Source organism: Pygocentrus nattereri, chromosome 27 (genome assembly GCF_015220715.1).
Source record: "Pygocentrus nattereri isolate fPygNat1 chromosome 27, fPygNat1.pri, whole genome shotgun sequence".
NCBI classification, from domain to species: domain Eukaryota; kingdom Metazoa; phylum Chordata; class Actinopteri; order Characiformes; family Serrasalmidae; genus Pygocentrus; species Pygocentrus nattereri.
Genome location: NC_051237.1, coordinates 4,772,926 through 4,800,876, shown reverse-complemented (window position 1 = coordinate 4,800,876; position 27,951 = coordinate 4,772,926). Strand labels below are relative to the sequence as shown.

Below are 27,951 nucleotides of genomic sequence, written 5' to 3'. Positions count from 1 at the left end.
GTGAGCAAAAGCATGTTAAATTATGAAATGTTACTAAAATAAACAAGCTCTTTATACCAGCTTCTGATACACACTCTTTATTCCCAAATTTCACTGCCTGTCCAGATACACAGAAACTCCTTGAAATCCAGAGTTAATTAATAATTCATACAGAGGGCAGTTTGATCATTAGCCATTAATAGTATACCATACTGACATAATCTCTATAGCTTGTTTAAAATAATGTTTCTTTTTAAGATGTGTTTTTAGATGTGGCTAATTTCCAGGTCTATCCAGAAGAGGGCAGTATCTGTAAACATTGTCAACTGATGAAATATTTTGTTTTCAGTCAGACATGTATGTTACAGTTGTAGATATATATTTTAGGATAGGATTTGTACAATATTTGAAAAATAGAGAAATATAATGATAAAAATTTATTAACAAAGGAATCCACTGCTAAGTCTGTGCCTATCTAATCTTTTTTTTGCTGTAAGGTTAGACCAAATGTGAACCACAATTAGGAAAAGTATTGGCAAATAAAGGACAGAAATGGGCAAAAATACTGTGATAGATTCACACCCATTTGCCCCAATTTAAGGTAAAAGGAGAGTAAAAAGGATAAAGTACAGTATCGTAATAAAGCATCCTAATGCAATTTAGAAAAAAATGGCTTATCAGATCAACCCAAAAAGATTTGATCATGCAGTAACAAACAATTAAACTAGTTTTATCGAGCACAAAAAACTACATTGATTGAAAGAAACATTCATTTAAAGTATTTATTTAGGTTGAATAAAACCAATTAATTTACTTCTTACTACATAAAGTGATTTTTTGGGGTTGAACTGATGAGCAATTTTTACAGTGTGTGTAAGTTCAGAAATATACAGACTGATCTATTATCCTGGTTCTGTTATACAGCTTCCAAGCCAAAAAAATGGGATATAGACCTATTACCGGTAACTAGAAAGGACTTTTGGGACTTAATTGGCAAGAACCCATTTACTAATCAAATATTAAAAGTCTAAAAAAAAAATCTAATCTAAGAAAAATCTAAATATAAAATGAATTATACGATACACACCTCTTATAATAAAATGTAATTTGGGTCTTACAGATTCCAGTGCATGTACAGTGCTTTGCCCTCCTAACACTGCTCACTCATACAATCTTTCTGACAAGAAATAATCACCGAACTTTCACACTTCTTACAGTTGTCTCTTTCATGAAAATACACACTTCTGTACATTTCAGTGCACAGTTACTGTTTATATGCTGAATTTAACATACTGGAAAAGGATAAACATTAAATGTGGCCTCTGCAAAGTAATGGTACATTTTTTCCCCAATATGTTAAATCCTGAAACAAACACATTCTTTACATATTTTGTTTATTTGCTGAGCTGATTCTAACCTCTATCCCCAGTCTAATTTTACATGATTTTGTTTTGCTCACCATGTTTTGTGTTTCAGTTAACTAACCATAATCATTCCATGCTTTTATAGTTAAAAGATACTGTAGTGTTAATGACTGGCACAAGCAGACATAGCTGCTGTAATGGGATATTTAGTTCATTGTGTGACAAACAGCACCACACTGTTGTGAAAAGGTAGCATGATCGTTCTCTTAACTGCATAACAGTAAGTATTCCTTCCAACCAGAACAAGATCTATTTGTGATGTTTACCTGTTTCTTGTAGGGTGGGGAAAACTGTACAAATATAATAATCAGCTGTATTAAACTGCTGGATATAGTGTCTCACCTACACTCATGTCTTGTAACTGTCCGTGCTACATTATACACTGCGCATGTAAATCAATTTAGAAAATATGTTTCTCAGTTTATTATGATGTGATGAGAAACTAAACACTGCTTTAATGGATTAGATTGGCCACCTTCACTCACAGAGGTCATTCCAATTGTCTTTGTTGGTAGAGGACTATACAACAAGCAACAATAATGGTCACTTCAGGCTGTTATTTATGGCTTATTATGGCTTCTCAGGACATTATGGCTTACTTTGTTGCTACAGTGGTTAATTCAAATGATCACATGAATGTACAAGACAGAACAACATGATATCACATTATAAACAAACATAGAAAGTTACAGTATATTTCTGTCCCGTAAAGCAAAGCAAGTCACTTTACACATGAATGTACATTGTTCTTTTATACACAGTTTTAACAGTTTAAACACTCAGTTCACTTCATGTGTTTCACGTATAAAGAAACTGAGGACGATGATGGAAAGAATTTTCACCTCAGCAGATGAATCTTCTTCTAATTGCACTCAGGTATTTAACCACAGTGAAGCAAGAAATGAGGTTGAATAACAGTGAAGACAGGACAAATCAGTCTTTTGTCAGGCAGAGGCAGCACACTGTTGTGTAAAATTCATTTTGAAAATGAAAGTAAATCAGCAATCAGTGTGTTCAGTTCAGTTTTTATGACAAATCAGCTTGTCAAAAAAAAAATATCCACAACATGAGTCTTTCTGCAGGACCCACTCAGGCATGCAGGGCAGTGCACTCATTTGAATCTCTGCTGTCCTTTCCTGCTCCGTTCTGTCTCTGCTACTTGGCAAAGTTGGTGCCCTTCTTATGAGGGTATTTCTGTGCTATGCCGTAGGGCACGTGTGCAGCAATAGTGCCCATCTCCACTGCTCCTTCTACATGGAACATCTGATCATCGAAGTAGATGTGGGGTCGTATTTTCTCCAGCATGGGGCCTTTGGGGGCACCAGCCAGGAACAGCGCTTCATCTATCTCCAGTCCCCAGGCACGGAGAGTCTTTAGAGCACGGATGCCTGAGCTGGCTGCACTGCGGGCTGTCACCAGGTAAGTGCGAATGGGGCAGTCTAACCGATGGCCTTTAGCATAGAACTTCTTCTGGAGCTTTCCCAGGGCCTCAAGAAAACCCTTCAGTGGGCCCTGAGTTGGACAGACACAGAATAACTGATTTTATTGGGAGCTTTCTAGAATCTGTAGTCTTTTATTTGATTATTATGTTATGAGATGATTATTTCATAGACTTTTGAAATCCAGAATTCAGTTCTTGAGATGTAAACAAAGTCGTTCAGTGTATTTGGATATCTAATGGTACATTGTAGAGAAATTTACCAACTCAGATTTCTTTACAGTTTGGTGAGAGAAAGCATAGTTCATAATGTCTGTAATACAAATCATCCCTGTCCAAACATGTATCTCCATTTTTTTCCCCAATTTTAATTTTTCTACATTTATTTTTCCACTTGTTTTTCTCTGGACAGCTAAGAAATATAGCCATTTTCTACCATTTATATTTTTAAAGTTACCAGTGAACCTAAATCCCTAGAGTTAAAATAGTAGTAAATGTGAAATTTATTTTCTTTGGAACTATTTTACCTGTTTTACCTCCTCTGCATGTACCTGTCCACCATAAATTTTCCTTTAAAGGAGACATTTTAGGCCAAAGCTTTATCACAAAAGTATCTTAAAACAATGACTTCAGAATCAAAAAGTGTGTTTTATGCAGTAACCTTTTGTGAGGAAGCTTTCAGAGGCATTAGACACATAGATGTCTGGTTCCTATCACCACCACTGTGTAAAGTTCTCACTTAGTAAGACTCTGTAAGTTTCTTAAAAACAGAGCATTTCATATCAAAGCACTCCGAATGGCTACTTAAGTATTAGCAATTTAATTATACAGAAATTTGGAAATTCCCCTATTCAGACATGAATTTGTCAATCTTACGACTTTTTTAGTGTTTGAAATACATTTTGGAATGTAAAAAAAGTAAATGAACATAAAAGAAAACAGAAAGTAAAAAGCTACAAACATCACATTAACAGATGAAAGATCAACACAGGGTTGCGCTTCGCTCATGCCCTGCATCCAAAGCATGCATTGAGCATAATCACTATTATTGACAATCAACTGCATTTCAGTACATACATGATCCAGCAGTGTGTTCTCATTTTCCCTCTCGTGCTCAAAGAACTTGTCCAGACCATGAGCTTTGAATATACGCTCTGACTCATCAGAGAAGAGAACAGCATCGCCATCAAATGCCACTCTCAGCTGGGTCTCTGATACTTCTATCTGCTTCTCTGGCATAAACATGGTGGCTGCTGCAATGCCTGAGAGAAAACCAAACAAAAACAAGCCAATAAGAAGCTCTGGCTACACTTCAATATGAAGGTCAAACAAGTAGGATCCATGACACATAAAAGCCAGTAATGAATGGTACCCATTAGTTGCATTGCAAATAGGTCATTGGATTGTCACATGTACACATAGACACCGTACTTAGGAAAGGGTAACATTTACCTTGTTAAATGAATACTTTTATTTTGTCCTTGTATAATTGTAAAAATAATTCTTATTATAAGGTTTTTGATGAATACTATTAATGTATCAGTCGGGGGAAGCTGAGATGTATATTTGTGTGTTTCCTTTGCATAGCTATGAAAAAGGAATTCCTCATAGAAAGGCAACAGGGTTGGACCCAAACTGAACCCTGATGGACACCCCATAAAAGGGGCGCATTTATGCTGACACTAAGTGCTGTTGACCAGTAAAGTGGCTCAGAAACAAGGTTAGGACTGATCTGGAAAGGCCAACCTATTAGTGCAGAGGCTCAGTGTGAATGTTGACCACCTATGCTCAATGTAGTATTAGAATGAAAGACTTCTTCATATTCAGTCTCAAATCATTAATAACTTTCAGTGCCATGGTGAACATTAAAACTCAACTGAAACTATTCAAAATTGTTGGTCTTTCCAGGTGACAGGTCAGTTTAATTATCAAGAACAGCTTGATAGAAGTCCACAGTGATCAGGTTTGATAGATATTCCTGTACTTCTAGTCTAGGACAGCATCAATATGCATATTAAAATCAAGTAAAATTATACCCTTGTTGTATTTGCTGATGATAGACAGTCATAGACTGTAATGATATCTCTGCAGATATGATTTAGGAGGCTTGTGAACAGTAACAACAAACACTGGGATCTGAGTATTACATGTAATTGATATATTTTTACCCAGATTGCTTCTAAAATATCTACATCACTTGCTACCAAGTTCCAAACAACCTCTGAAAGCAACATCAGCACAAGAAGTATGCATCAGGAGCTCCATGAAATGGATTTCCAGGGCCAAGCAGCTGCACACAAACTTAAGACTACTATGTGCAATGCTAAGCCTCAGCTGAAGTGGTGCAAAGAATGCCACCACTGGACTCTGGAGCAGTGGAAACGTGTTCTCTGGACAAATTAATCATGCTTCATTATCTGGCAGTCTTGGGGACAAATCTGGATTTGGTGTTAGGAGAACACAACCTACCATAATGCATAGTGCCAACAGTAATGTTTGGTGGATGAGGCATAATGGTCTGGGGCTATTTTTCAGGCTTTAGGCTCAGCCCCTTAATTTCAGTGAAGGGTAATGTTAAAGATATTTTAGACAATTATAGACTGCCAACTTTCTGGCAACAGTTTGGAGAAGAGCCTTTTCTGTTCCAGCATGACTGTGTCCCCTGTGCACAACATACTTTTGGCCATTTAATAAAATTAAGGTGAAAATGGTGCTTACAAGCCATTACTGCTTTGAGCAGAGGTGATAGGGTCCCCTGCCTTTACACAATTAATTGATGATTGAATCTGGTGTGGTTAAGCAGAAAAATCATCTAAGTGCAGACATTTTGAGGGGAAAGGAAAATGAGAATGGGAAATTAAATGGGAATTAAACCTGATTTAATTTAAAGTGTATTGTAAAATCTGTTATCAAGCGAGACACTTATCATGTTCCAAGTGCAGTTTAATGAGTTTTTTCCCCAAAGCAACCAATTGTATTTGCTTTACTGCACTGTGGTGATTCATGAAGGTCAGAGTTGCAGGTAGTCAGTACTGAACCAGAGGGGCATTCTGGAGCGTTGAAGCTTGTGGAACCCAATCTGATCCTCAAGCTCTATTCCCGGGGTGAGGCTGAGTCTCAGTGAAATGTATCTTGAAGAACGGACATTTGAAACACAATTATTATTCATACCAATCAAGACAGCATTTATACAGCCTAAGGGTAATGGGCAGAGGTTCAAGCCGTCTTGGGGTCCTCCTGTTTATGTGCCTGCCTAACCGTATAGGAGTCCAGGGCTGGAGCTCCCCACCCCTCGTTTAGAGATAAGTTCTTTGAATCTTTGCCAGATAATTGCCGGATATTTTCACAAACCATAAAAAATACAGTATCTAACAACAACTGACAAAACACTACACATATTCTCTAAATAGTCCAGTGCTCTTCTTAGTCTGCTCACCTTGAGCCAGTGCCTCCTGGACCTTTTCCGCATCTGCAGATAGGTACAAGTTTGTGTGCCATGCTTTCAGGTAGCCAATGGGGCTGCTGCCTCCTGTCATACAGAACCGCTCAATAAACAGATCTGAGAGGGGAAAAGGAAAGAAAAGATATAAATATCATATACCATACATAGTAGAGTAATACATAGTATTCTATAGATAGAGAAGAAGAGATGAAATTTAGATGGAGAACATGTTCATGAATAATGAGCTGAAAATGAAGGCACAGCAACACTGAGCTCCTGAATCAATGAACAGTAATACATTATGAGTTAAACAAGAATAAGATGAAAAGGCTGCACATTTTATTTTTAGATTCATGAAACAACAAAGCAATGAGCAGCAGCTCCCTTTTACCATCAGGATTTTTTTAGTACACTTCAACTAACAATCCTTTAGAGTCAAATGTCACTCAGACATTTAATTAGCAGACTGTCACTACAGCAAACTCCCTGAATGATGATATTACTGTGTGCGTATTCATGATGGTGAGAAACAGACACTGGTGGGAAAGTCTGATGTATGTGCCTTCTTTAGCTAATGACACATGGTGTCCTAGGCAAGCATACAGAAGGAGAAGTCATCAGCAGGTATCACTGGGAGGTTGGTGGTCTGGTTTATGTTTCAGCTTAGACTAAGGCTAGCAGGTGGAATGTTTAACATCACTGTGCCAGGCTGCTCACAGCAAAAGGGAGGTGTAGAGGGAGAGAGCATGATGTGCTACAGAATAACTGGAAACTGAAATTAATCTTAAAGTGTTTCCCAGAAACGGATTAAGTTCAGGGATTACAGTGGTGAATCAAAATTGGAAATGTTGTTTAGTCTAGGTTTAGGCTTAGTTTTTGGTCTGGGACACTGGCCCATAGTGTATTATGCTATACAGAAAAAAAGAAGAAATAAACAATATTGTGAAAATACAGCAGAACACTGAGGAACACTGACCAGGCATATACTGTAAAAAGTGAGAAGAGGAGAAATGAGAGGCTATGGATTAGAAAGTGTGAAAGTTTGTAAGTGATTGAGTCAGTAGCTGGCTGGTTTATTTTAAGAGAGTGGGGGGTACAGGAAGAACCCTAACACACACATTTCCCCATGAGATGAACAGCAGAGCGTGGGAGACTTTCCAACCTTCTCCTTGATGTTTTAGTTTAAATATTCATTCATTACACTTGGGCAGCTCATCTGAGGACTGGTTCCAGCACACTAGCATAACAGCAGCATGACAGCAGTCCGAGTTTATGCTTATATCAAAACTTCACAACTTTGTTATGAAAAAAACTTCATCATTTGTTTTTGTTTCATTGTTTTTCAGTGGAAAACCTTTTTTTTTTCATTTCTGCATAGTTCCGGCACTGAGATATAAAATAGTCAGAGTGGTTTAGTTAATTGTTAAGAACTTACACTTAAAATCAATTTATTGGCTTATTTGCAACTCAAAATGACCAGTGAACATGCATGTATCTTCAGAGTTTGTATATGTAATGTTGTTAATGGCACAACAGTGGTGTTTGTTTTGCCTAACAATGCCCTACCTGTATTTTAAAAAAAATATGTTTAAGAACAAAAGAATATATCAGAACTACTCAGGCATTAGATAGCATTAGTGCTGGGAAATATGGCAAAAATGTACCATGAAGAAGTCAAAGAGCTTTTTCTGCCCTATTAAACATGCAGACATATTGTGAAATTACAAAACATTGTACTAAAATGTCAGTCAGTATCTCCTTATTTGTTATCTTTGCTGAGAGAGAGGCCAGAGCATGGGCTGTTGCTTGTTGGTTTTGTGAATTTGCCACCGGGACGATCAAAGCACACCCAGATGGGTCACAGCGGGGACTGGAGCAGGAAGTGGCTGTCTTATGACACGAAGGTTAGAAGTTCCAGTACATCTCTGTGGGAAGATGTGATTGGCCAGCTGGATATTTGACCTCAAGCAGAACATATGTCAAAAAATGACAGAACCTGGTGAGATCTGACCTGTACATCCTCATCTCAGGCCTACTGATGCATATGATTTCATCATTGGACATTGGATACATGACCTTGACACAGATGTGTGTGCAGAGTGTTTTTATATCACTTGTTTGAAAAACATATAGTGTAGCCCAAATGTCAACAAACACTATGACAGTTAAACTAGCATTAGTCTTATCCACTCAGGACAAGAAGTAGCCTAGTGTGTACTAAAAGGTTATGGGTACAGTCATATGCATTTTTAGACATTTAACTGTGTTTTATACAAATTACCTTCCAACAATGTAATATAGTGCAAAATGCTGTTAATATATTTATAGTACACAGCATTTTTGAATGGGCAGGTTCATAATTTCTCTTGACATTTTTAGGTAATACAATTCATTCTCTTTCTGACTTTTTTGATGTTATACCTCTATTATAGTGTTTTGACAACTTTGGACAGTAAAAAAAGTCACCACTGACTTCTACTGACAGCAACTGCCTGTAAATATCTCTGCTGTCTTGGTTCCCAAGCTAAATGGTCAAAACTGGGTATGCTGAGTACTTTGAGTCCTGCTGTTACACAAACTATTGAAATGCAGGGCTGAAGACAAATGGTCATTTGGTAATATTCCCAGTGGATGATATTCTATCGGTCTATCTGAGACTCAGCTGAGGTCAGCGGAGATGACGCCACTGAGAGGTCTGGGAGGTTGGTGGTGTTTTGTTTACAAACATGAAAAGGACCCAGCTTTTCATCGTTTTTTTGAGAAAGAGCAACAGCAGGGCAGATTCCAGACAGTACATGATAGGCTTCCTTCAGGACGAGGACAGGGATCCTTTAAAAGCCATAACACTCTGATGTACATACTGCATAACTGAATGGGAACCAGTTGATTGTATCACCCTTACAATAATATACAATAGTATACAACAATATACTTGGTTACTTGGCCAATTTAGGTTTTTCTGTTTCTGTTTTGTTATGATAATATTTGTGTTTATGAATTGATGTTTGTTTTTTGTCTTTTTGTTAAGGGGTGGTGAAAGGGAGGTCAAAAGTCACTCACTGTGGTGGTTGATGGTGTTGATAAGCCTCACTCCTACATGCGCATGGTTGTAGGTCACCAGTACAATATCAAAGAGCTCCTCGCTGTCAGGATACAGCTCCCGTAACCGTGCATTAACCGTCTCCAGGGCCTGAAAGAGCACAAATACAGAGGTCCTGTTAATGAGAAAGCTGCTCAGTATGATGTTGTTCTGTGCCCTCAGATGAAAAACGCAGACACACTATACAATTTATTATGTTTCTTTAAATATCCACTGTTATAAATAAACATTCTGTGCAGGTACATTTTTCACTCATCAAGGTGCAAACAATGCAAATGTTCCCTCAAAGGTACAGCAGTGGTTTTAAGATCCAATTGTGTAAGTTTTTCCAGGTGAAAAGTACATATTTGTATCTTTTCATAAACTAATGTTTTAAAACAGAACAATAAAGTAAAAAGCCTGGAGATGAGACAGGGTGTGTGGAGTCAGTACAACTTAGAAAATATCATTTCAATGGATTAAGGTACAAATATGTTCCCTGACTAAAGATACTGAGATGTACTCTTGAGGAAACCACCCTCGTGACAAGAGTGGCACAGTCCCTGTGATAGCTTCGTACCTTTATTTCTGAGAGTGTATAATGGATAATTATTGTCCAAACCTAATTTTATTTATTTTATCATTTTGTGTTACTGTAAGTGTTGGTAGCTAACTTTAGTTTTAAAATGGTCTTCCTAGAATTTATTAGCTAAATCAACTGTAGTGATGTAGTGAAGACGGCTGCTTCAAATAAAACCATTTAACTGAACATCTATTTATTTCCTTTAACTTTGTTTTCAATACATCATTTCAATGAACAATGAACGTTTGAACACCTCTGGTCAAATTCAATGTTGTGTTGATTTTCTAAGTGAAAAGAAGTTAACATATCCTCTACAGGGAACTTCAATATGGCATTTTTCTGTGAAACATACTGGGAAAAAATAAAACACACAATATAAAATGTAGTGTTACTTTCGCATAGGCCACATTTTATGTTTTCTTTTTCTTAAATTCAGCAAATAGAAAGTAATTGTGCAATAACATGTACAGGAATGTGTTCCCTCTAAAGAGTGTGTTAACTTATATTTACTTACGTACTCAACATGTGATTTGATCAGGGTGCTCAAACTTTTGCATAAGGCTACATTTATTTCATTAAACTTCGCTTTCAATATTTCATTACAACACATTCTTATTCACAAAAAAATGAGACAAATGTTTGTTTTTCACATCAGAAACTCATAATGTAGTGTTACATGGTCTTCTTGTGAATTGACTTTACAGCAGGGGTGGGCAATATGATGATCTTTTTCTTTATTGTGATAAATTACATCACATTATGTCACATTATGTATTTCTGAGCATATCGTGGATACCGACAATACTGAAAGAACACCGCTTCTCGCCTTTGTGGTAGCCTGGCACAATTGTGTTAGCCTATGACTAGTGTGTTAGCTTGGGACTAAGATGTTAGTTTGTGGGTGGAGCATTATACGGGAACACTACAGAACTCGTGTTTCAAATATTGTACTTTTGCAATGTTGAATACTCTAAAAACGAATATGGAAACATTAACATGAGCATAAGGCACATTTTCAGCCACTCCATATTTTTGCTGTATTGAAAATTGTATCAAATTAAGAAACTGCTGTATCATATGGAGTCAAATTCAAAAGTTTGTGACTTGTTACGATGCAGTTTGTAAAACATTGAATACAAGTCATTGTATTAATAGTTTTGATAGTATTTTTAAATGTGGCTCTACTGAATGTTTTCTCTCTGTTACACCATATTAAAAACTAGATGAGACGGTGCATATTGTGTATTGAGAAAATGACTCAAAGAGTTGTGATGTCACCCACTCCTACTCTACAGCCTACAGTCCAGTTAACATGGCTTTCTCTGTCTTTGTGTTACCTTAACAAAAGGAAACGCTGGTCCTGGAGCAAAAGGCTCATTCTCATGCTCCATCTGGTACTTGATGTATTCCTCCACACCTTTCTCTTCAAACACCTTCTGCTCTTTCTCAGTGCGGAACAGCACGCGAGATGAAACCGCTATCGTGACTGCGTTCTCTGGCTTTGGCTGAATGGAGAATGACAAGTGTGATGAGAGACATGGCCTACATACCAAAAACAAGTAAAGACATAAAGAATAAGAATCAAATGCAAAGTCACATGGAGGGCACAGTTTGGTGATTTTCTTGCTCTAACACTCTGATTAAACCTGGCAAATAACAGATGAATTGAAGTTCAAGTGTCCGAGCAGGGAAATCACCATCTCCAGGACCAGAATTGAACACCTCTGTTGTACACTTCTGTAAGTCTTGAAGCTGGGCTACTTTCGCCTGTATTAAAAACATGAGGTTCTTCAGTTGAAATAATAGGTTTCACGTACCATTTACAGTGAGATTAGGTGCCTTAAAAGTGAATCTATCCATACTGTAAACCAAAAGAGTCATTCTGTTATTTAGTAGGATGTTTTCAAGTACAGTTGGCTTACAGTTCCAGATTAGCTGAAAAGGAAAGTGTACTACACTGGCAGTTAAGAAAGAAGTGTTCAGATAATGTCATTAAAAGTTTTAGTGGTCTTTGAAGGAATATATCCCTGTTAGTTACTGAAAAAGTGAAAATCTCAAAATAAGAAAATTCTCCCCACTTGTTTGATATGTGTGTGTCTATCAGTTGTGTGGCTACTATGAATTTTGTATGGGGTCCGTAGCTCATTAGCCAGAGCTTCCAAGCTGTGAATTTCAACCAAGCCAGACAAAAACTGATCAAATTCATCACTCATTTGAAGACCACTCTAACTTAATCATTCAAACACTCATATTTTTTGGAAGGTGCAAATTTGGTCTGACACGTGGTGAGGGCAACGTCAGGAGGCAATAGCCAGCATGCAACAAGGTAAACATAAAACTAGCTAGACAAAATATGCCTCCAGAGAAAGCTACAATATTGTTATGATGTCTAAAGTTTTATGTGTCAAAATAGAAAAAATAACAATATTAGTAAAAGAAATAATTATGTTATAATATAATAATGTATTATTCTGTATAATAGTTAAATTGTATTGCCTATTACAAAGTACAATATTTTAGCAAAATACCTCAATATTAACAGATGTGATAATGATGAGTCATCATGCCTACTTAGCTCACAAGGTGCTGGCTTACTACTGGTTCCTAGGATTAATAAAGTTACATCAGGGGGGAGAGCTTTCTCATACAAAGCCCCCCCAGCTCTGGAATAATCTTCCTGTTAATATTCGGGAATCAGACACAGCCTCAGTTTTTAAGTCTAGGCTAAAAACTTACTTGTATAGATAAGCCTTTGGTGATTAGTCTTCCCTGTCAGATCTAGACCTGACAGTCTCTGCTGCTCTGTTAACACTGTAATCTGTGATCAGTCACTCTTTACAGAACTGACTGCGTTTTTCTTTCCTTTCTTTGCCGAGCTGAATAGCTGCCCATCCTGTACGTCTGATGCTGATGCCTCTTCTGCCTTGATCAAGTGCCACTGCTCACCAGCCTTCTGGACCGGCTTGACCACCACTGAGCTTCTTGCTGTACAACGCTGTGCAATCCTCACCCTCAGATGCTGCTGCCATTGCATAATCATAAACTAATCAAATTAACCACTGTTTTTCCCACTTTGTACTATAATACTTTATACTAACAATGTTTTACTATCTGGTGTCGACCAGAGGAGGATGGGTTCCCCTTCTGAGTCTTGGTTCCTCTCAAGGTTTCTTCCTCTTTAAGGAGATTTTCCTTGCCACTGTCACCACTGGCTTGCTCATGGGGGCTTGGACCCGGATTTTTCTTTTCTTTTTCTTTCTGTAATATTGATTGTTTTGTAAAGCTGCTTTGTAACAACACCTGTTGTAAAAAGCGCTATATAAATAAACTTTACTTGCTTGCTTGATGATAATTAAGCAGAGATGAGTAGGACTGTTAAGAACTGTTACAGCAAAAGTCATGAAACGGTCATAGTACATTGAATATATGTTGAAATGATTTGCAACATTGAGGCAGGTTAATGCTTTTATTTTCTTTTTTGTCATTACTAACTATAACTAAACAAAACAATAAAATTAAAGAGTTTGGGATCAATTGCAAAACTGGTAGAAATACATTTGCACAGGAATTAAGTGAAGAGTCTGCTTCACGCAAAAGTCTTTTGCTAAGAAGCTAACACTCCTTATGGAGACACTGGAAACATACATAATGTTAATACTCATAAAAGGAAGTGAAAATAGCTGCTAGGCTAGCTGTTTATCTCAGTGCTGCTGCACAGAGATGTTTATGTGCATGCTGCATGTATCTCTTCTCCAAAATTCAGTTTGTTTTAATCCGCAATGATAGACGGATATTTCATATCCCTGGCATGGGAGATTTTATGGCAATGACATTATCAAACAATGTTTATCAGCAATGTAAGCAATGTATGTTTTTCAACAACCATCCTGCAACTGACAAAAATGATCTTTCTTGTTGCTTTTGCACATTACATCAAGAACAACTTTTGAGCAGTTCCTTTTAACTGCCAGTTGAGTTTTGCTTCACTGCAATGAAAAACAACAAGATTTTGCCACTGTGTAACCCCACAGACAGGCTATCATTCTTGTTAGCACCTGTCTTGCCTCCTCTGTTGAGACAGGCCCACTTCTAGCACCAAGGTCTTTGTATTCTCTGGCTTGTGCTGAGACTATAGGTAAAATTTAGGTGAATGTAATTGCCAGTTAGTGTTCTAGTCACATCACGATAATTTCTCATGCTGTCTGAATGGTTTCCCAGCTGGGCTGAAGATACTGACATCAGCAAATACTGTATAGTACACAGCCATGCATGCAGTCAGTCACATCTCTGCTGACTGCTGTGTGCTCAGTGTGCTATGGGCAGCGGAAAGGGAAGATGGACAGGTTAAATTCAGAAGGTTAAATTCTACTGAATGATGACTCAGCAAAAGCAGTGTGTGCAGCACAGCATGGCATGCAGCTCTTCCCCTAAACTGAGTGTTCTGTTACTGAAACTGAGTGATGTTAATACGACAGGCCATGTTTGTCAAATGTTTCTGTGTAATATAGAGGAAACTGATCAATTAACATTAAAACATCTGATTTGGCAGTTTATGATATTATGATCACATAATATTTTTTTATTTTTGTGCATATCATGTACATATTTTCATCAAGAGAATTTTAGTGCTGTACTTTAATCAATCTAGAAATTACATTGCTTTACGCTGTAAATCTTTTTAGTGCTAAGAATGTATGTAAGTAAGGTATTTTTGTTCAGTAATTATTCAGTAGCCATTCATTCTGATTTTACCGTCTACTTATTTAAAACAATGTATCTTTTTATGTAGGCATAAAAGAGAACAAGTATTATTGTTTAAATTTATGTCACACATTTTACTCTGTTTATCTCCGTTTGAATAAATCTTCCAGGTTCATTTTTATCTGCATATATCTGATCTGCAAACACAGCATTACAGAATACTTCACCAATATGCAGATATATTAAGGATATTAAGGAGATCATCTCGACTGTAAGTAACCAGGGTGCTATTTAAAATCAACACAGTCAGTTATTTCACTTACTCACTCCATTGGCTCCCTCACACAACAGCAGAGTGAGAACAACAGCAGTTAACATTAATCGTGAACAGCTTAAAGGAGATCACCTCTCAGCTGCAGAACAAAAATACCAACAAATCTAGTGAAACTAATCCTATGCCTGGTATTTCTCTGCCTACTCCAACTAATGTTTTCTGACAAGTTTTGAACTCATTGAAGGTGCTGTTCCTCCAAAATGTAGGGTTTACCCCCATACTCAGAAGGAGAATAGAGCTATGGAGGAGTATATTCAGGAGGCCTTGTCTCAAGGTTTCATCCGTCCTTCCATTTCACCTGCAGCTGCTGGTTTCTTTCTTGTGAAGAAGAAGGAGGAGGACTAAGTAAGACCAGCATAGACTATCGAGGACTTAATTAAATTACCAAGAATTATCCTTATCCTTTGCCGCTTGTACCAGTAGCCTTGGAACAGCTTAGAGGTGTCACTGTTTTAGAGGTGTCACTAAGTTAGATTTACACAGTGACTACAATCTTGTCAGAATGAAACAGTGAGATGAATGGAAGACTACATTTATCACCACCAGGGGGCACTATGAATACTTAATTATGCCCTTTGGCCTTTTTTACGCACCTTCTGCCTTCAAGGCTTTTATTAATGATGTGCTGAGAGACATGTTAGGCAAATTTGTCATCACCTATATCAATGATACCTTGATTTACTTCCCAGATCTTCCCACACACATTAATCATGTCCGTCAGTATTTGGCCCAGTTACTGGAGAATCAATTGTTTGTAAAAGGGGAGAAATGTGAATTCCATTTGCAGTCCACATCCTTTCTATGATATATAAACAGTTCCGAGGAACTAAAGTAGACACGGTACTAAATTGGCCTGTCCCCATTTCTATTAGGAGTTTACTGTGTTTTCTTTGATCCTTGGCAACTGTTGAGGTCCCTGAACAATGTTCCCCAAACAATAAATATGTACCTAGCGAATTCCAAGACCGCATTAGTACCTGGGCTCATTCTTCTCTTTCTTCAGGACATCCTGGGGAGACTCGTACTCAACAACTCATATAAAACCGGTACTGGAGGGAGAACATGTTAAATGATATTCATAGGTTTGTAGCGTCATGCTCCAAATGTTCACAGTGTAAGGTCCCCAAGTCCCTTCCTGCAGGAAAACTTCTACCATTGCCAATTCCTACCAATCCTTGGTCACATACAGCAATAGACTTTGTTACTGGTTTACCCAAGTCTGAAGAATACACTACAGTTCTTACTGTCATAGAACGTTTCTCTAAGGGAGTCCACTTATAGTTATACCTGATGCTTTTCAAACCGCTGAAACATTATTTTTACACGTGTTTCGTCTTTTTGGCATTCCCAAAGATATTGTGTCAGCCCGTGGTCCCCAGTTTACTTCCCAGGTTTGGTCAGCTTTTTTTTTGAAAGACTGGGTATAACAGTCAGCTTAACATCGGGGTACCACCCACAAATGAACGGTCAGTGTGAGAGAGTCAATCAGGAGTTGAACAAATTTCTGAGATTGTATATCAGACTCAGTCAGACTGGGCTCGTTACTTACCTTGGGCAGAAATTGCACAAAATTCTCTTATCAGTTCTTCTACAGGTCTCACTCCCTTTCAGTGTATCTACGGTTATCAGCCTCCCTTATCACCATGGTCAGCCCTTTCTTCTGATGTTCCTGCGGTTGACAATTGGATGCAATGTAGTGAACAAGTCTGGGAACAGACACACCAGCATATTGAGAAGGCATTGCGTCGTCAGAAACATCAGGCCGATTGTATATTCCCAGGGGATTGAGTGTGGATTTTGACCAGGGACTTCAGGTTCCTAAATACATTGGTCAATGAGGTCACTTATCAGCTTCAGTTACCACGGCAATACCGAGTATGTTATTCATTCCATGTTTCCCTTCTGAAGCCAGTGATCTCTGGTCCGCTGGACGAGGCTTTGCCCAATGTTCAGCAGCCCCCTCCAGTCGAGGTCAAGGTTGAGGGCTCTCCAGTGTATGCTGTGTGCAAGCTGCTAGATTCCCAGAGGAGAGGAGATGTTCTCCTGTACTTGGTCGACTGGGAGGGCTATGGACCTGAGGAGAGGAGCTGGGTTCCTGTTAGGTATGTCTTGGATCTGGGGTTGGTGTAGGAGTTTCACCAGCGCCATCCAGACTGCCCGGCACTGGAGGTCATCCAGTTGGCTCTTCCATGGGTCATCGGAGAGGACGTTTTGTGAGTGGAGCCTCGACCCAGTGCCTGAATTTTCGACTTTTGCCTATGCCTATGTATTTTGTCTTACTAGTCTGGTTATTGACCTGGTCTGGTGTTAACTCTGTTTATCTCCATTTGAATAAATCTTTCGGGTTCATTTTTATCCGCGTGTGACTGATCTGCAAACCCAGCACTACAATTTACAGCATTTAGCAGATGTTCTTATCTAGGTGAACATGTTTTCTTCAAGTAAGACATTCCTGGTTCAATATCCCTTTTCCAGGAACAAAATTCCTTTAAAGCAACTACCTGAGCCACTTGAAAATCCTTCAGTTACTAAAATTAATTAATAAAATGAATCAAACTTGTTCATTTGTGGAATAAAATGAAACATTGATTTTCTCTTGCTGCAGTCAACCATGTAAGCCCAGAGGAGCACTCTCATAGTTTGTACTTGAAGCTGACATTAGCTGAGCTACTTTCAAAGCCCCTTAAAAACATGTAATTTAATGTAATGAGTCTGATTGTTAATAGGTAGACAACAGACTGCTGAAGTTATGCATCATATTGTAATTAGCATCATGCCCATGCCCATCATGCTGGTTTTCTCTATGGCAAGCTATGCTAAACAAAAAACTTCGATACCTGCTGTGTTTCTGAGTATTTGTCTTCTGAATGTTACTGGAATGTCTGAATGATCAAAATGCAAACAGCTACATATTGTGTCACTGTCCAACAAAGCATTCCTAGAATTGATCTTTACAGGAGAGGGCAAAAAAATTCTGTCACGCTTTGGACGGATTCTCGGACTATTATTTGTGATATTATTGTGATCTTCATCCGCCTTTTGGTTTTGACCCCTGCTTGGTACTTTACTACGCTTAAGCCTTGCAATAATAAAACCAGTCTTTTCCCTTTTATCCGCATGTGTCTGGATTCTGCTGAATTGTTATACGTTCTGTACTTTCAACGTAAGTAAATGTAAAGAGATTTTATTAGAAGCGATCTTGGAGCATTTCTGTTTGCCCAAACATCATACATTTTTCACACAAGGTAAAGATTAGCTGCTGAGCTTAAATTATGTAGAAAGCTAAAAAACTAAAAATCACAAAATATAGAAATACTTGGGTTTTTTTTTTTTTTGGACAGCAATGATCTGCTGTGATATGCTAGTAAGCTAATGATCCTACACACTGAAATGACATTGCATGAAAGCAAGCCTACTATTCAACTTAAACACTATTATATACAACACCTGCTACTTATCCTGTAGCTACTGCTGCCAAAGCAACTACCACACGTGACAATTCCTACCGGTTGGTGTGAGGTGTTTTAGTGAAGCTTCCTGTTAAAAATGTCGATTCAGTGTGCAGCAGTGTTAGCCTGTATGTAGCAACAGACATATTTTGGCTCCTAATGACCTCATGATTCAGAGGATTTGGCCAATTTCTGAGGAAAAGCATCCACATGGCAAAAAATATCAGCTTTGGCACACTTTAGTCCCAAACTAAAACGCAAGCTAGCACTGCGCACTGAATTTTGCATACAACTCTTTAACAGTGAAAGTTTACAAAGTGCAGTAGTAGACATACTTTTATGTGACATAATTTCAGTATGTATGTAGCATTATTAATATTTTGTCTGCTGAACATACTCAATTAAAATTCAGATAATCCAGTGACACTGGGGAAATATACACAGGACAGAACATATCCGAACACTTTTGTTTACCACAGAAATCAACAAGAGGTGCCATTCACTTCTGTAATTGAGAAATAGGGTTAGATCCTAATATGGGCTGGACAACAACTACAGAATGACACTGAGGTCTCCAGTGATTCTGTGATCGGAACAGCGAGAAGGGGATTCTGCTTTGTGATGAAACAGCCACAGCAAAAAATGTATGTGTGCAGCTAAGCACAACCCTCAGAGCAGCCACCATCCACCCCCCATCAGTGTGTTCTCAGGGGGCTGACATGTGAAAAGGACAGGCCACGTAAACTGAGAGCATCTGTGACAGATTGAAAAACTGCAGCTCCTCCCCAAGGAACGCATCCGAGGAGCTGAGGGCAGGACTGGCATTCCATACGAGGCACCGTGCGTCACTTTCAATGAGGAGGGGGAGTTACTGTGAGAGGGTTTTGGGAGGTCCTGAATGGGGTTTGATAGGCTGTTAGGGTGAGCCATTGGGAAAGGGGATTCTGCAGGTTAGAATAGGATGGCAGAACATTTGAAAGACCTCCAGTTGCTGTGGTCATGAAGACTTAACTCTGCGGCCCTGACAGCTTGTAGTTCGGAAGGTGCTGGGACATGATAGCAGCATCTAACACTGCCAGAGCGGTAGCATTTACTCTAAATGCTGAGCACAGCCACACTGACCTGTGAAGCCTTGGGATCTGTCTTTAACTAAAACAGGATTGTTTGGACAGATGCCCTCAGTGTGGCCCATTTATCTGCAGGGTGACTTTTCACCTATTTACCAACAAAAAGTACATGAAGATTATATCAGTGCAAGTGGAGGAGCTGGACTGAGTTTATATAGCAAACGTCTCTTTCAACATGTTTCAACATGTTGAGAAAAAGTGAACTGTTTCTACATCACTATTCCCAGAGAATGCTTTGTGGAGGAAACTGAAATGAACTAAAGAAATAAGCCAGCCCTTTTAACTTAATCTCTGTCAGCCGTGTCTGCAGCGTATGGTCGATTACCATAGACAGTTATTTCAGTGCAGAACAGAAAAAATGAGAAAACCTCAGACTCAAAACATAATTACAAAAGAGGGGTTATTCTACCATTGTGGTGGCAAAAGTGTGGTGTTTTATGAACACTCAAAGAACCCTTTGCACCAAAAAGGGTTCTTTTATTCTAATGATGTCAAGCTTGTAACAGTAGCAGGACCTTTTTGATGCTATATAGAACCCCCTACAGCACATTCTCCATCAGTCTGAGGATCCATTTCATGATGCAAAGAACCTTCTAATCATGGAAATGGTCTGTGTTCATGGTTCCATATAGAACCGTTGTCTTTACTAAAGAACCTTTGAAGTACCATATTTTTTAAGAGTGGTTCTAAGGTCAAGGTGTGTACCAGAGGAAATAAGGCACAAATGTGTACCTTGTCATAAACAAATGTTTTTAAAAAATAGCAATAAAAAGCCTAGTTTAAAGACAGGATGAAGATATAGCTTATAGCTTAACATTTAATTGCAATGGATTACTGTACAATTATGTTCTCTAACTAAAGGTACTGAAGATAACCCTTAAGGGTACCACCCCTTGTGATGTGAGGGGTGACACTCCAGTGATAGTTTAGCAACTTTTTTCTGAGACTGTACAAGAAGTGATTCAAAAAGACCTTCCTGTGTTATTCATTTTATGTTTCTGTAACACCACTGAGATAAGATTTATTATCAAAATATAATGATATTTAGATATGTCAAATCATGATGATGAAGATGGAACAAGCAGCAATTTAAACAGTTTTATGAATGACACTGAAGTTATTGAAGTATTAATCGAACTATTCTACTGTACTGTTCTATTATACAGGAATCTTAAGTCAGTGGGCTTTTCTGTTTTTCTATTACATTTAGAAAAACATAGAAATTATTCTCTGTAATAACTGACCATATGCCACAGAAGACTGATGGAAAAAAGGATGAAAAACACTGAAGTACTTCTTTAAGTACATTACAGAGGCAATTGGGCATTAGAAATAACATTTCCTGAGACTGTGGAAGATGTTTAGTGCTAAGTAACTATAAGTAATACTTTTTTTTACTAATCATAAATCAGTCCATTCACAGTGACTCAGTAATCATTATATGTTCCAAATGGAAATGGAGTATAATATTGTATTCATTTGCGAAATGTACATGCGTCACTGAAAGGGGAAAGCCTGAATGTTAATCTACAGGAATAGCAAATGAGACATTGGCTTAGAGCAGATATCAAGGTCTAATGACAACTGATCCAGAAAGGATTAAAAATGCCCTGGAGGATGCTGACGTCTTTATGGATACTAAAATCATTTTTGCTTATGGCCTCCCCAGCAAAGGCTGTATCCGTTTAAATAACACATTTCAAATTTGGTGACTTTCAAGGATTTCTGCAAAGATCAGTGTTCATGTGCGGAGTGTCTGTAATGAACGTATACCAACTGTAACATTAGCTGCATGTTAAAGTTAGTGTTTCTGAAAAGACATTAACATGTTTATTGTTAGTACAGTCCAACAATACACCATGCGCTTAGTACAGAACCATCCTGAGAGAGGATGTTAATGAGAGGGCAGAGATGAAGCCACTGTAACCTCAAGTTTTGTAATACTTACAAAGAAAATGCCTCCCTCCACCTTCCTGGCCCGTCTCACTGGTCCCTTTACAAAAGCACATTTCATGTCAGTCTCTAAGAAATCAGTTTAGAGAAACGGTATATTTAGATGCTAAGAGTGGTGAAAAGGTTTGGCAGGCTGATAGATTGGCATCAGATGAAGAACATTAGTAAAAAACAATTTAATCAAGGTAAAGTATGTAGTTGTTTCTGTGTATTACAATACCTGTTAATAAAACTCTAGCACTCATGTAAATATCATTATTCAAGTCAATGTGCTATCATGTCACTTTGTGTTCAAATTGCCGTCTGTAGGATTGGAGCATCAGTGGAAAGGCAATGTAAAGACAGTGATGGAGAGCTGCAGTGAGAATATGATACTGGAAGGACAGATCTCTCCTGTAGCAGTGTTTTTTATAGTGCTTTGAAATGCCCCCCTATTGCTGGCTCTCTTGCGGTGACATTCATAGTGCAATCTCTCTGCCCTTTCAATACAGACCTGTTAATTATATTCTGCTGATAAAGCTGTAGTTACTGATACCCACAGCCACTTATAAAACATCATTAACATTTAACTAAAGGGATAAATGTATCTAAGCTAAGGGGTGAACTTAAGTGGATTTCATTAAACTTATTAACTGCTCTTCTTAATTAAGGATTACGCTTAAGCGATTTTCAGCACTGTGTTTTCCAACTGTCAAAAACTTAAGTTATTAAAACTTAAGGATCTTAGGACCAGTTTCCATCAGATGTGGGTTAAGTCTAGTCTTGGACTATTGCAGTGTCAATGGTGAATCATTACTGGAAATTCTGTTTAGCTTTAGCAAGGATTTAGTGAAGCTTTTTTCCATTAAATTACTTTAAGCAGGTCACTTAAGGTAAGGGAATGTGTCAGTGAAAACTTAATGAGCTATATATTTTATTGTATTTTACAAAAATTGGTTTTCCATGAAATGAGCCCTTTAAGGGCCACCATGTTTTTGAAATGTATGCATTATTAAATTAATAAGAGTCATTCAGGTGGTGTGATGTGAATTGCTCTGCCCTTGAGAAAATATATTAATCGCACTGGCTACATTTTTTTACTAGTACTAATAGTAATCTAGTGACAAGTTATTTCTTATATGATTCTTACTCAAGGAAATCTAGGTAAGATTCACTTGAATAGGTCCTACATACCGCAGAACCTTATGCCCCAGCCTTTTTAGTGGTTTTGTTGTTTTCTGTTAATTCACTCTTGTTTTTCTAATTCATAAAAAGAATAATTATTGTACTATGAATGCTAACAGAAGTATGCATTAAGCTAATAGAGCCCTTAGAACTGAGTGATTATCCAATATCCAATCCATTTTCTAAGCCGCTCCTCAGGGTCGTGGGGGTGTGCTGGAGCCTATCCCAGCGGTCATAGAGCGGAAGACAGGATACACCCTGGACAGGTCACCAGTCCATTGCAGGGCAGAGTATTAAAGCATGTATTAAAGCAGTCCATTTAATATAATGAAGTAGTCTTGATACTAATACACTGCAGAAGGTGAGACATTTGATTTAAGTTAAACTAACTAATGTAAAAGTAGAGCACTGCCAGCTCTTCCATTAATAATAACTAGGCAGTTGAAGTTAACCTTACTTACTGCAGAAGTGTAAATAACTGAAAATTAGTAACTGGAACTCAAATATAAAGTTATTCAAGCTTGATCCTGTTAATAAATCTAACATTTTGAAGGTAATAAGTTTGCATGATTTGCTTAAGTACAGTCAACTAATTTAAGATTCCAGTGAAGTCAGATTTGTTCACAGATAGGAACCATCTTTCTGAAGAGCCTTCTAACAGAAAGATATCACACAAAGCAGTTATGAATACGCTGACTAATGCCTGGGACATTATCTTGCGATAGTTTTGAGATTAGATTTCAGCCTAAAACATTTTTTAAAGGCGGAGAGGTACATGTAGACCATTGGATAAATAGTCCCCAAAAGATTTTGCATTATTTTAAAATCATCAGCATTACATATAAAAGCATATGAGCATATGAAGGCGTCTAGTTTCATGGTCATTTTGATTGGTAAATAAAATGGCTATATTTGTGTTGTAGACATCATGACCCCTGGTTCCTGTCATTACCATGATAAAGAAATGAACATTCCACATCAAACCTCTCTAAATGATTTTCTTTAGATTTCAAATATCGAATCATGCAGCAAGGAACAAAAAATATCAGGCTTGTGGGATGAAGAATGGAATGGCTATAGTGCGTTATGTTTCCTGCATCCCACTTCCAGCTATAATAGGCCTAATCCTCTGTAAGATAACCATACTAAACGTTCTATAGGGCTGTGAGTCTCTCTGACAGCTCTGGTGTTTCCCTTTGCTAATGGGGTGCAGTTGGGGGCAGGCAGGCCAGGTACTGAACAAATATGAGGAGAGGGGAGGATAGCAAAGGGTAAAGAGGGAAACAGGTTTATTAATAGAGTGGGGAAAGGCCAGCAGCTCCTGGAACCAGAAAAGAATTGAAGGCTATGTAAGAGAAGAGCATGGATGGTGGGGTGTTGACCAACTGGCTGTTCACTTCAAACAACTACACTCAGCTTCAACATAAACATGTCTCATTCACAAAGCTGCTCAAGAAAAAGCATCCATTCATATACTCTCTCTCTCTCTCTCTCTCTCTCTTTCTCTCTCTCTCTCTAACTCTCTAACTCTCTGTGATGAGGTATTTGCCTATACTGTAAAGTTTTAAGAAATAATATTTCTATGTATGTAGCAATGAAATTAGATCATTTTGCTTTAGAAAATTCCTTAAAATAAGTAAAAAAAAGAATAGAAATAGAACCATAGGTTAAGTAATTTGAGTTTTTTACAACAATCTCTTGAAGAGAAATACATGTGTGTGTTATAAATTACATTATATAAATGACATATTGTTGCTGTCAGAACAAGACCTCGTATCTCCAAAATGGTAACTTTACAGGAGAGGGAAAAACATACCCTACTTTTAATGGAAGTCAGTGGAACCAGACATTTTCCCATTTATTTCCATGTCATTTTAGGCCATTTCTTTTGGTCCCTTCATCATGAAATTTACATATATTGTAAACATGCATTTTCAAATTATGTCAAAAAGTGAAAAATGACAAAAATGGAGGTTTTGTTCCAACAGCAGCGATATGTTATAAATATATACAATACTGACTAGATTTAAGATGCTTTGATCTGCCAAGATTTTTTTTTAGTGTACGATATTTGTTATAATAATATATATATATATATAATAAATATATAATATATAATATATAATAAAAGGCCCACATCCTACATGTGTCTTATATAATTTCATGTATTATTATCCACATGATATTTGTGCAGTTTTATGTACCAAAAATCCTGTTTATCCAACAAGATGTTTTTTTGCAATTGTGCCTTTAATTAACACTGATGCTTGTAAATGAGCTCTGTTCTGACTGGCTGTCCTGTATTGTGTATCATTCAAAAAACAATCCAGGTTGAAACATTCCTTATAACTTTGGTGTGAATGAAAGGGGTTAAACTGCTGTAGGCTGAATAGGTGGATATATGTGAATAAGTTTTCAGACACAGAAACAGTTCAAAATAGCCCGTTTTGCAACTTGGTTTGCATATATGGACGTACGGAGGGGTTGAACAGTACATTTTGAGATAATGTTCACATATTGCATCAAAATATTCTTTTAAGAAAGTAAATTAAAAAAAATTTCATGAAATGGGACCTTGGATTTAGGAATTTAGGAACATTTGGCTTACAATTTTTTTTCATTCTAAGCAATCATTGAGTATCATAATACAATAACTTAGAGAACTAATGTGGTGCTTTTCAATCAAATATCTATCTGGACAATAATTTCCTTATATTTAAAAAACATTAGAAACCCATTGACTCAAAACTAATGGATAATATCAGCATCTGCCCATTGACTTCTGTTATAAATTAGATTTGTATCGAAGTTTTCTGGTCCTTTCAGTGACAGTAAGTTTACAGTAAGTAAGTAAGTAAGTTTACAGTAAGTAAGTAAGTACTTCCATATGTACAAACACATTGAAATTATTGTCTGTGGAGATTAAGCTTATGCCACAGATACAGCAGAAATAGATTAAGTTGAGAAACACTGGATGACTCCTTTAATGTCACATACACTACAGTATTTACATATAGAGTGTATATAGCAAGTCACACTGTAATTCAGCCCTGTCCTCGTCAGCAGTCTCACATTTTTATTGCTGTCCCATCTGAAAGACAACATAGTGATATCCTGACCGCAGAGCTAGAGCGCTTGAAATAAGCGGCCGCCCATTTGACGTGATCCGCACCTGCTGCAGCTCAAATGGAATTATCTCTCCACTTTTAGCTCTGTTACTTAACAGCCTGGTCTCACTCGCTCACTCTCTCTTTACCCCACCCTCTCTCACCCCTGTGCCTGTCCTGGAACTGTAGCTGTGTTCTGTTTCTCTTTTATCAAGCCTGACACAAATATCATTACACAGCCAGGAAACAGAAACATTAAAGGCTAATTAAAACTCACTGAAGAAGTTAATCTTTAGCATGAAAAGACAGATCAAGTTTAAAGAAACAGGGTCATCTGCATCAGGAGGATCAGCAAACCTGTAACACTGACTGTATGCATGGCCTATAAAGTGATTAGCCACCGTCATTTATTCTTTTATAGAATTAGGTGCTGAGAGAGTGAGTGAGAAAGAAAAAGAGAGAGAGAGAGAGAGAGAGAGAGAGAGAGAGAGAGAGAGAGAGAGAGAGAGAGAGAGAGAGCGAACAGTGACAAAGCAGCTGCACAAATGACCTGAGAAACACGTGTGCAATGTAAACATCTGACATGCTGCACCGTATAGAACTGTCCCGCAGCCTTGTGTGTTCCAGCCAGCAGAGGAATATTTCTCTTAAAAATAAAGAGTGTGCAATTTTAAAAAATAAGGGGCCAAAAGGGTGTTTCTAGAGTAATGCCATAGAAGGACCCCTTTTAGTTCACTGAAGAACCTAGAGAACCATTTCTGTAAATGAGATGCCTGATGAGAAAATCTAAAGTGTTCAGTTCCACAGTCTTAAAACATACACATTAGCTTCATTCTACATCACATACATATCACTGAATACAATAATTACTGAATAATAAGCCTGAACATCAAAGAGTTCTAATTACATAGTAGTTAACAAATAATATGCAGTAATTACTAAATTAAGACTTATGCTTAATAAGCTTGGAGTTACATAGTAACTACAATATCATTTTATATAGGTACTTAAAGATATAGCTTAAAATGAGCCTCTGAATAAGCCTGTAGTTTAAGGGATTGTAGTTACATAGTAGTTACTATATAATTTCTAATAGTCTCTGAAAATAAGGCTTGGTGGGAATACCTGAGTCTACAGTTTGAGGGGTTGCAGCTATATAGTAATTACTATATAATTTCATATAGTCTCTGAATACTAAAACTTGAAGTTTATTTCTTAATGATAAGGCTCCAGTTTAAAAGGGTCTTAGCTACATACTAGTAACTATATACTTTCTAATAGTTTTCTGAACAATAAGTCTTGAGTTTGATAACTGACCAATATATGCTGTTTAAGGAGTTGAAGTTAAAGAGTGATTTGTATGTAATTTTATTTTCTGAATAATAATATTTGAAGTTAATGACAATAATATGTCTGCAGTTTAAGGAGCTGTATCTAAAACAGTTTTTGAATAATAAGACATAAGGATAGTAACCAAAAACTGTACATCCAAACAAAAAACTATTGAGAAACCTACATTTTTAAGAGCGTAGTTATTATGGTCATAAACTGATGAAGAAGAAGAGAAAAAGAATATAGAGGGTGCCTGAACTTACTGATTTGGGCTTTTTGGGACCCAGGCCGTCACAGAAGCCCTCACTCTCTTCCCAGGATGCTTTGCTGTCTCCATTAGATGCTAGAGGAGAGCTAAGGGCCATAGGGTCCTGGCCCTTCATGACCTTTACAGGGTCAAGACTCATTCTTCTGGACTCCACTCATTAACCGCTGTTCTGAGGGTACTTCAGTCACACAACAATGCTCACACACATTTATACACACTCATTCACTGACTCAGTTGCCCTCTGTGTGACCTCAGTGCTGTAAGTGTCCGTTAGTGCTGCTGGTGGTGCAGCTCGGCTCCTGGAGTGCAGGGTTTACGGAGGTGCTGGTTTTGCTGCTGCTGCTGTTATGGCTGCTCCGGCTGTGGTATTATGAGCCGTGTCATGTTGTGTGTCCTCTCGTCTCTGACGTGGTGCCTGCCGCTGCTTGTGAGCCGGGTTGATATCCGCCCCCCTGGTGGCTCTCCCTCCCTCTCACACTCTCACACACACACATCCCCCATCTTCCCCCATCCATACCCCACTATCACGAACTGCTGCTCTATGCTACGTGTCCACTCTGACTCCACCTGC

The 27,951-nt window shown here is 37.9% G+C and overlaps 1 protein-coding gene across 2 annotated transcripts; it reads right to left on the bottom strand.

Moving 5' to 3' along the window:
* Positions 1-61: 61 nt before the first annotated feature.
* On the bottom strand, positions 62-27,782 carry nt5c1aa (5'-nucleotidase, cytosolic IAa). 2 transcript variants are annotated; one of them, XM_017693552.2, is made up of 7 exons: positions 27,376-27,782; positions 21,505-21,549; positions 11,283-11,450; positions 9,344-9,473; positions 6,278-6,400; positions 3,919-4,103; positions 62-2,915 (listed from the first exon to the last, which is right to left on the bottom strand). In XM_017693552.2, exons 1-7 carry the CDS (start codon positions 27,517-27,519, stop codon positions 2,559-2,561), a joined length of 1,152 nt encoding a protein of 383 aa, XP_017549041.1. In that variant the 5' UTR covers positions 27,520-27,782; the 3' UTR covers positions 62-2,558. The 2 variants fall into 2 exon arrangements, with proteins under 2 accessions (XP_017549041.1, XP_017549051.1); XM_017693562.2 differs by lacking the exon at positions 21,505-21,549.
* Between the last annotated feature and the right edge of the window lie 169 nt (positions 27,783-27,951).

Bases quoted from the DNA above. Each gene is read 5' to 3' on its own strand.
- nt5c1aa (XM_017693552.2), bottom strand. From the start codon at position 27,519: ATGAGTCTTGACCCTGTAAAGGTCATGAAGGGCCAGGACCCTATGGCC. The intron at 21,550-27,375 runs GTAAGTTCAGGC...GCTTTTGTAAAG, and splicing joins GTCCCAAAAAGCCCAAATCA to GGACCAGTGAGACGGGCCAG. The intron at 9,474-11,282 runs GTAACACAAAGA...GTGCTCTTTCAG, and splicing joins CAGCGTTTCCTTTTGTTAAG to GCCCTGGAGACGGTTAATGC.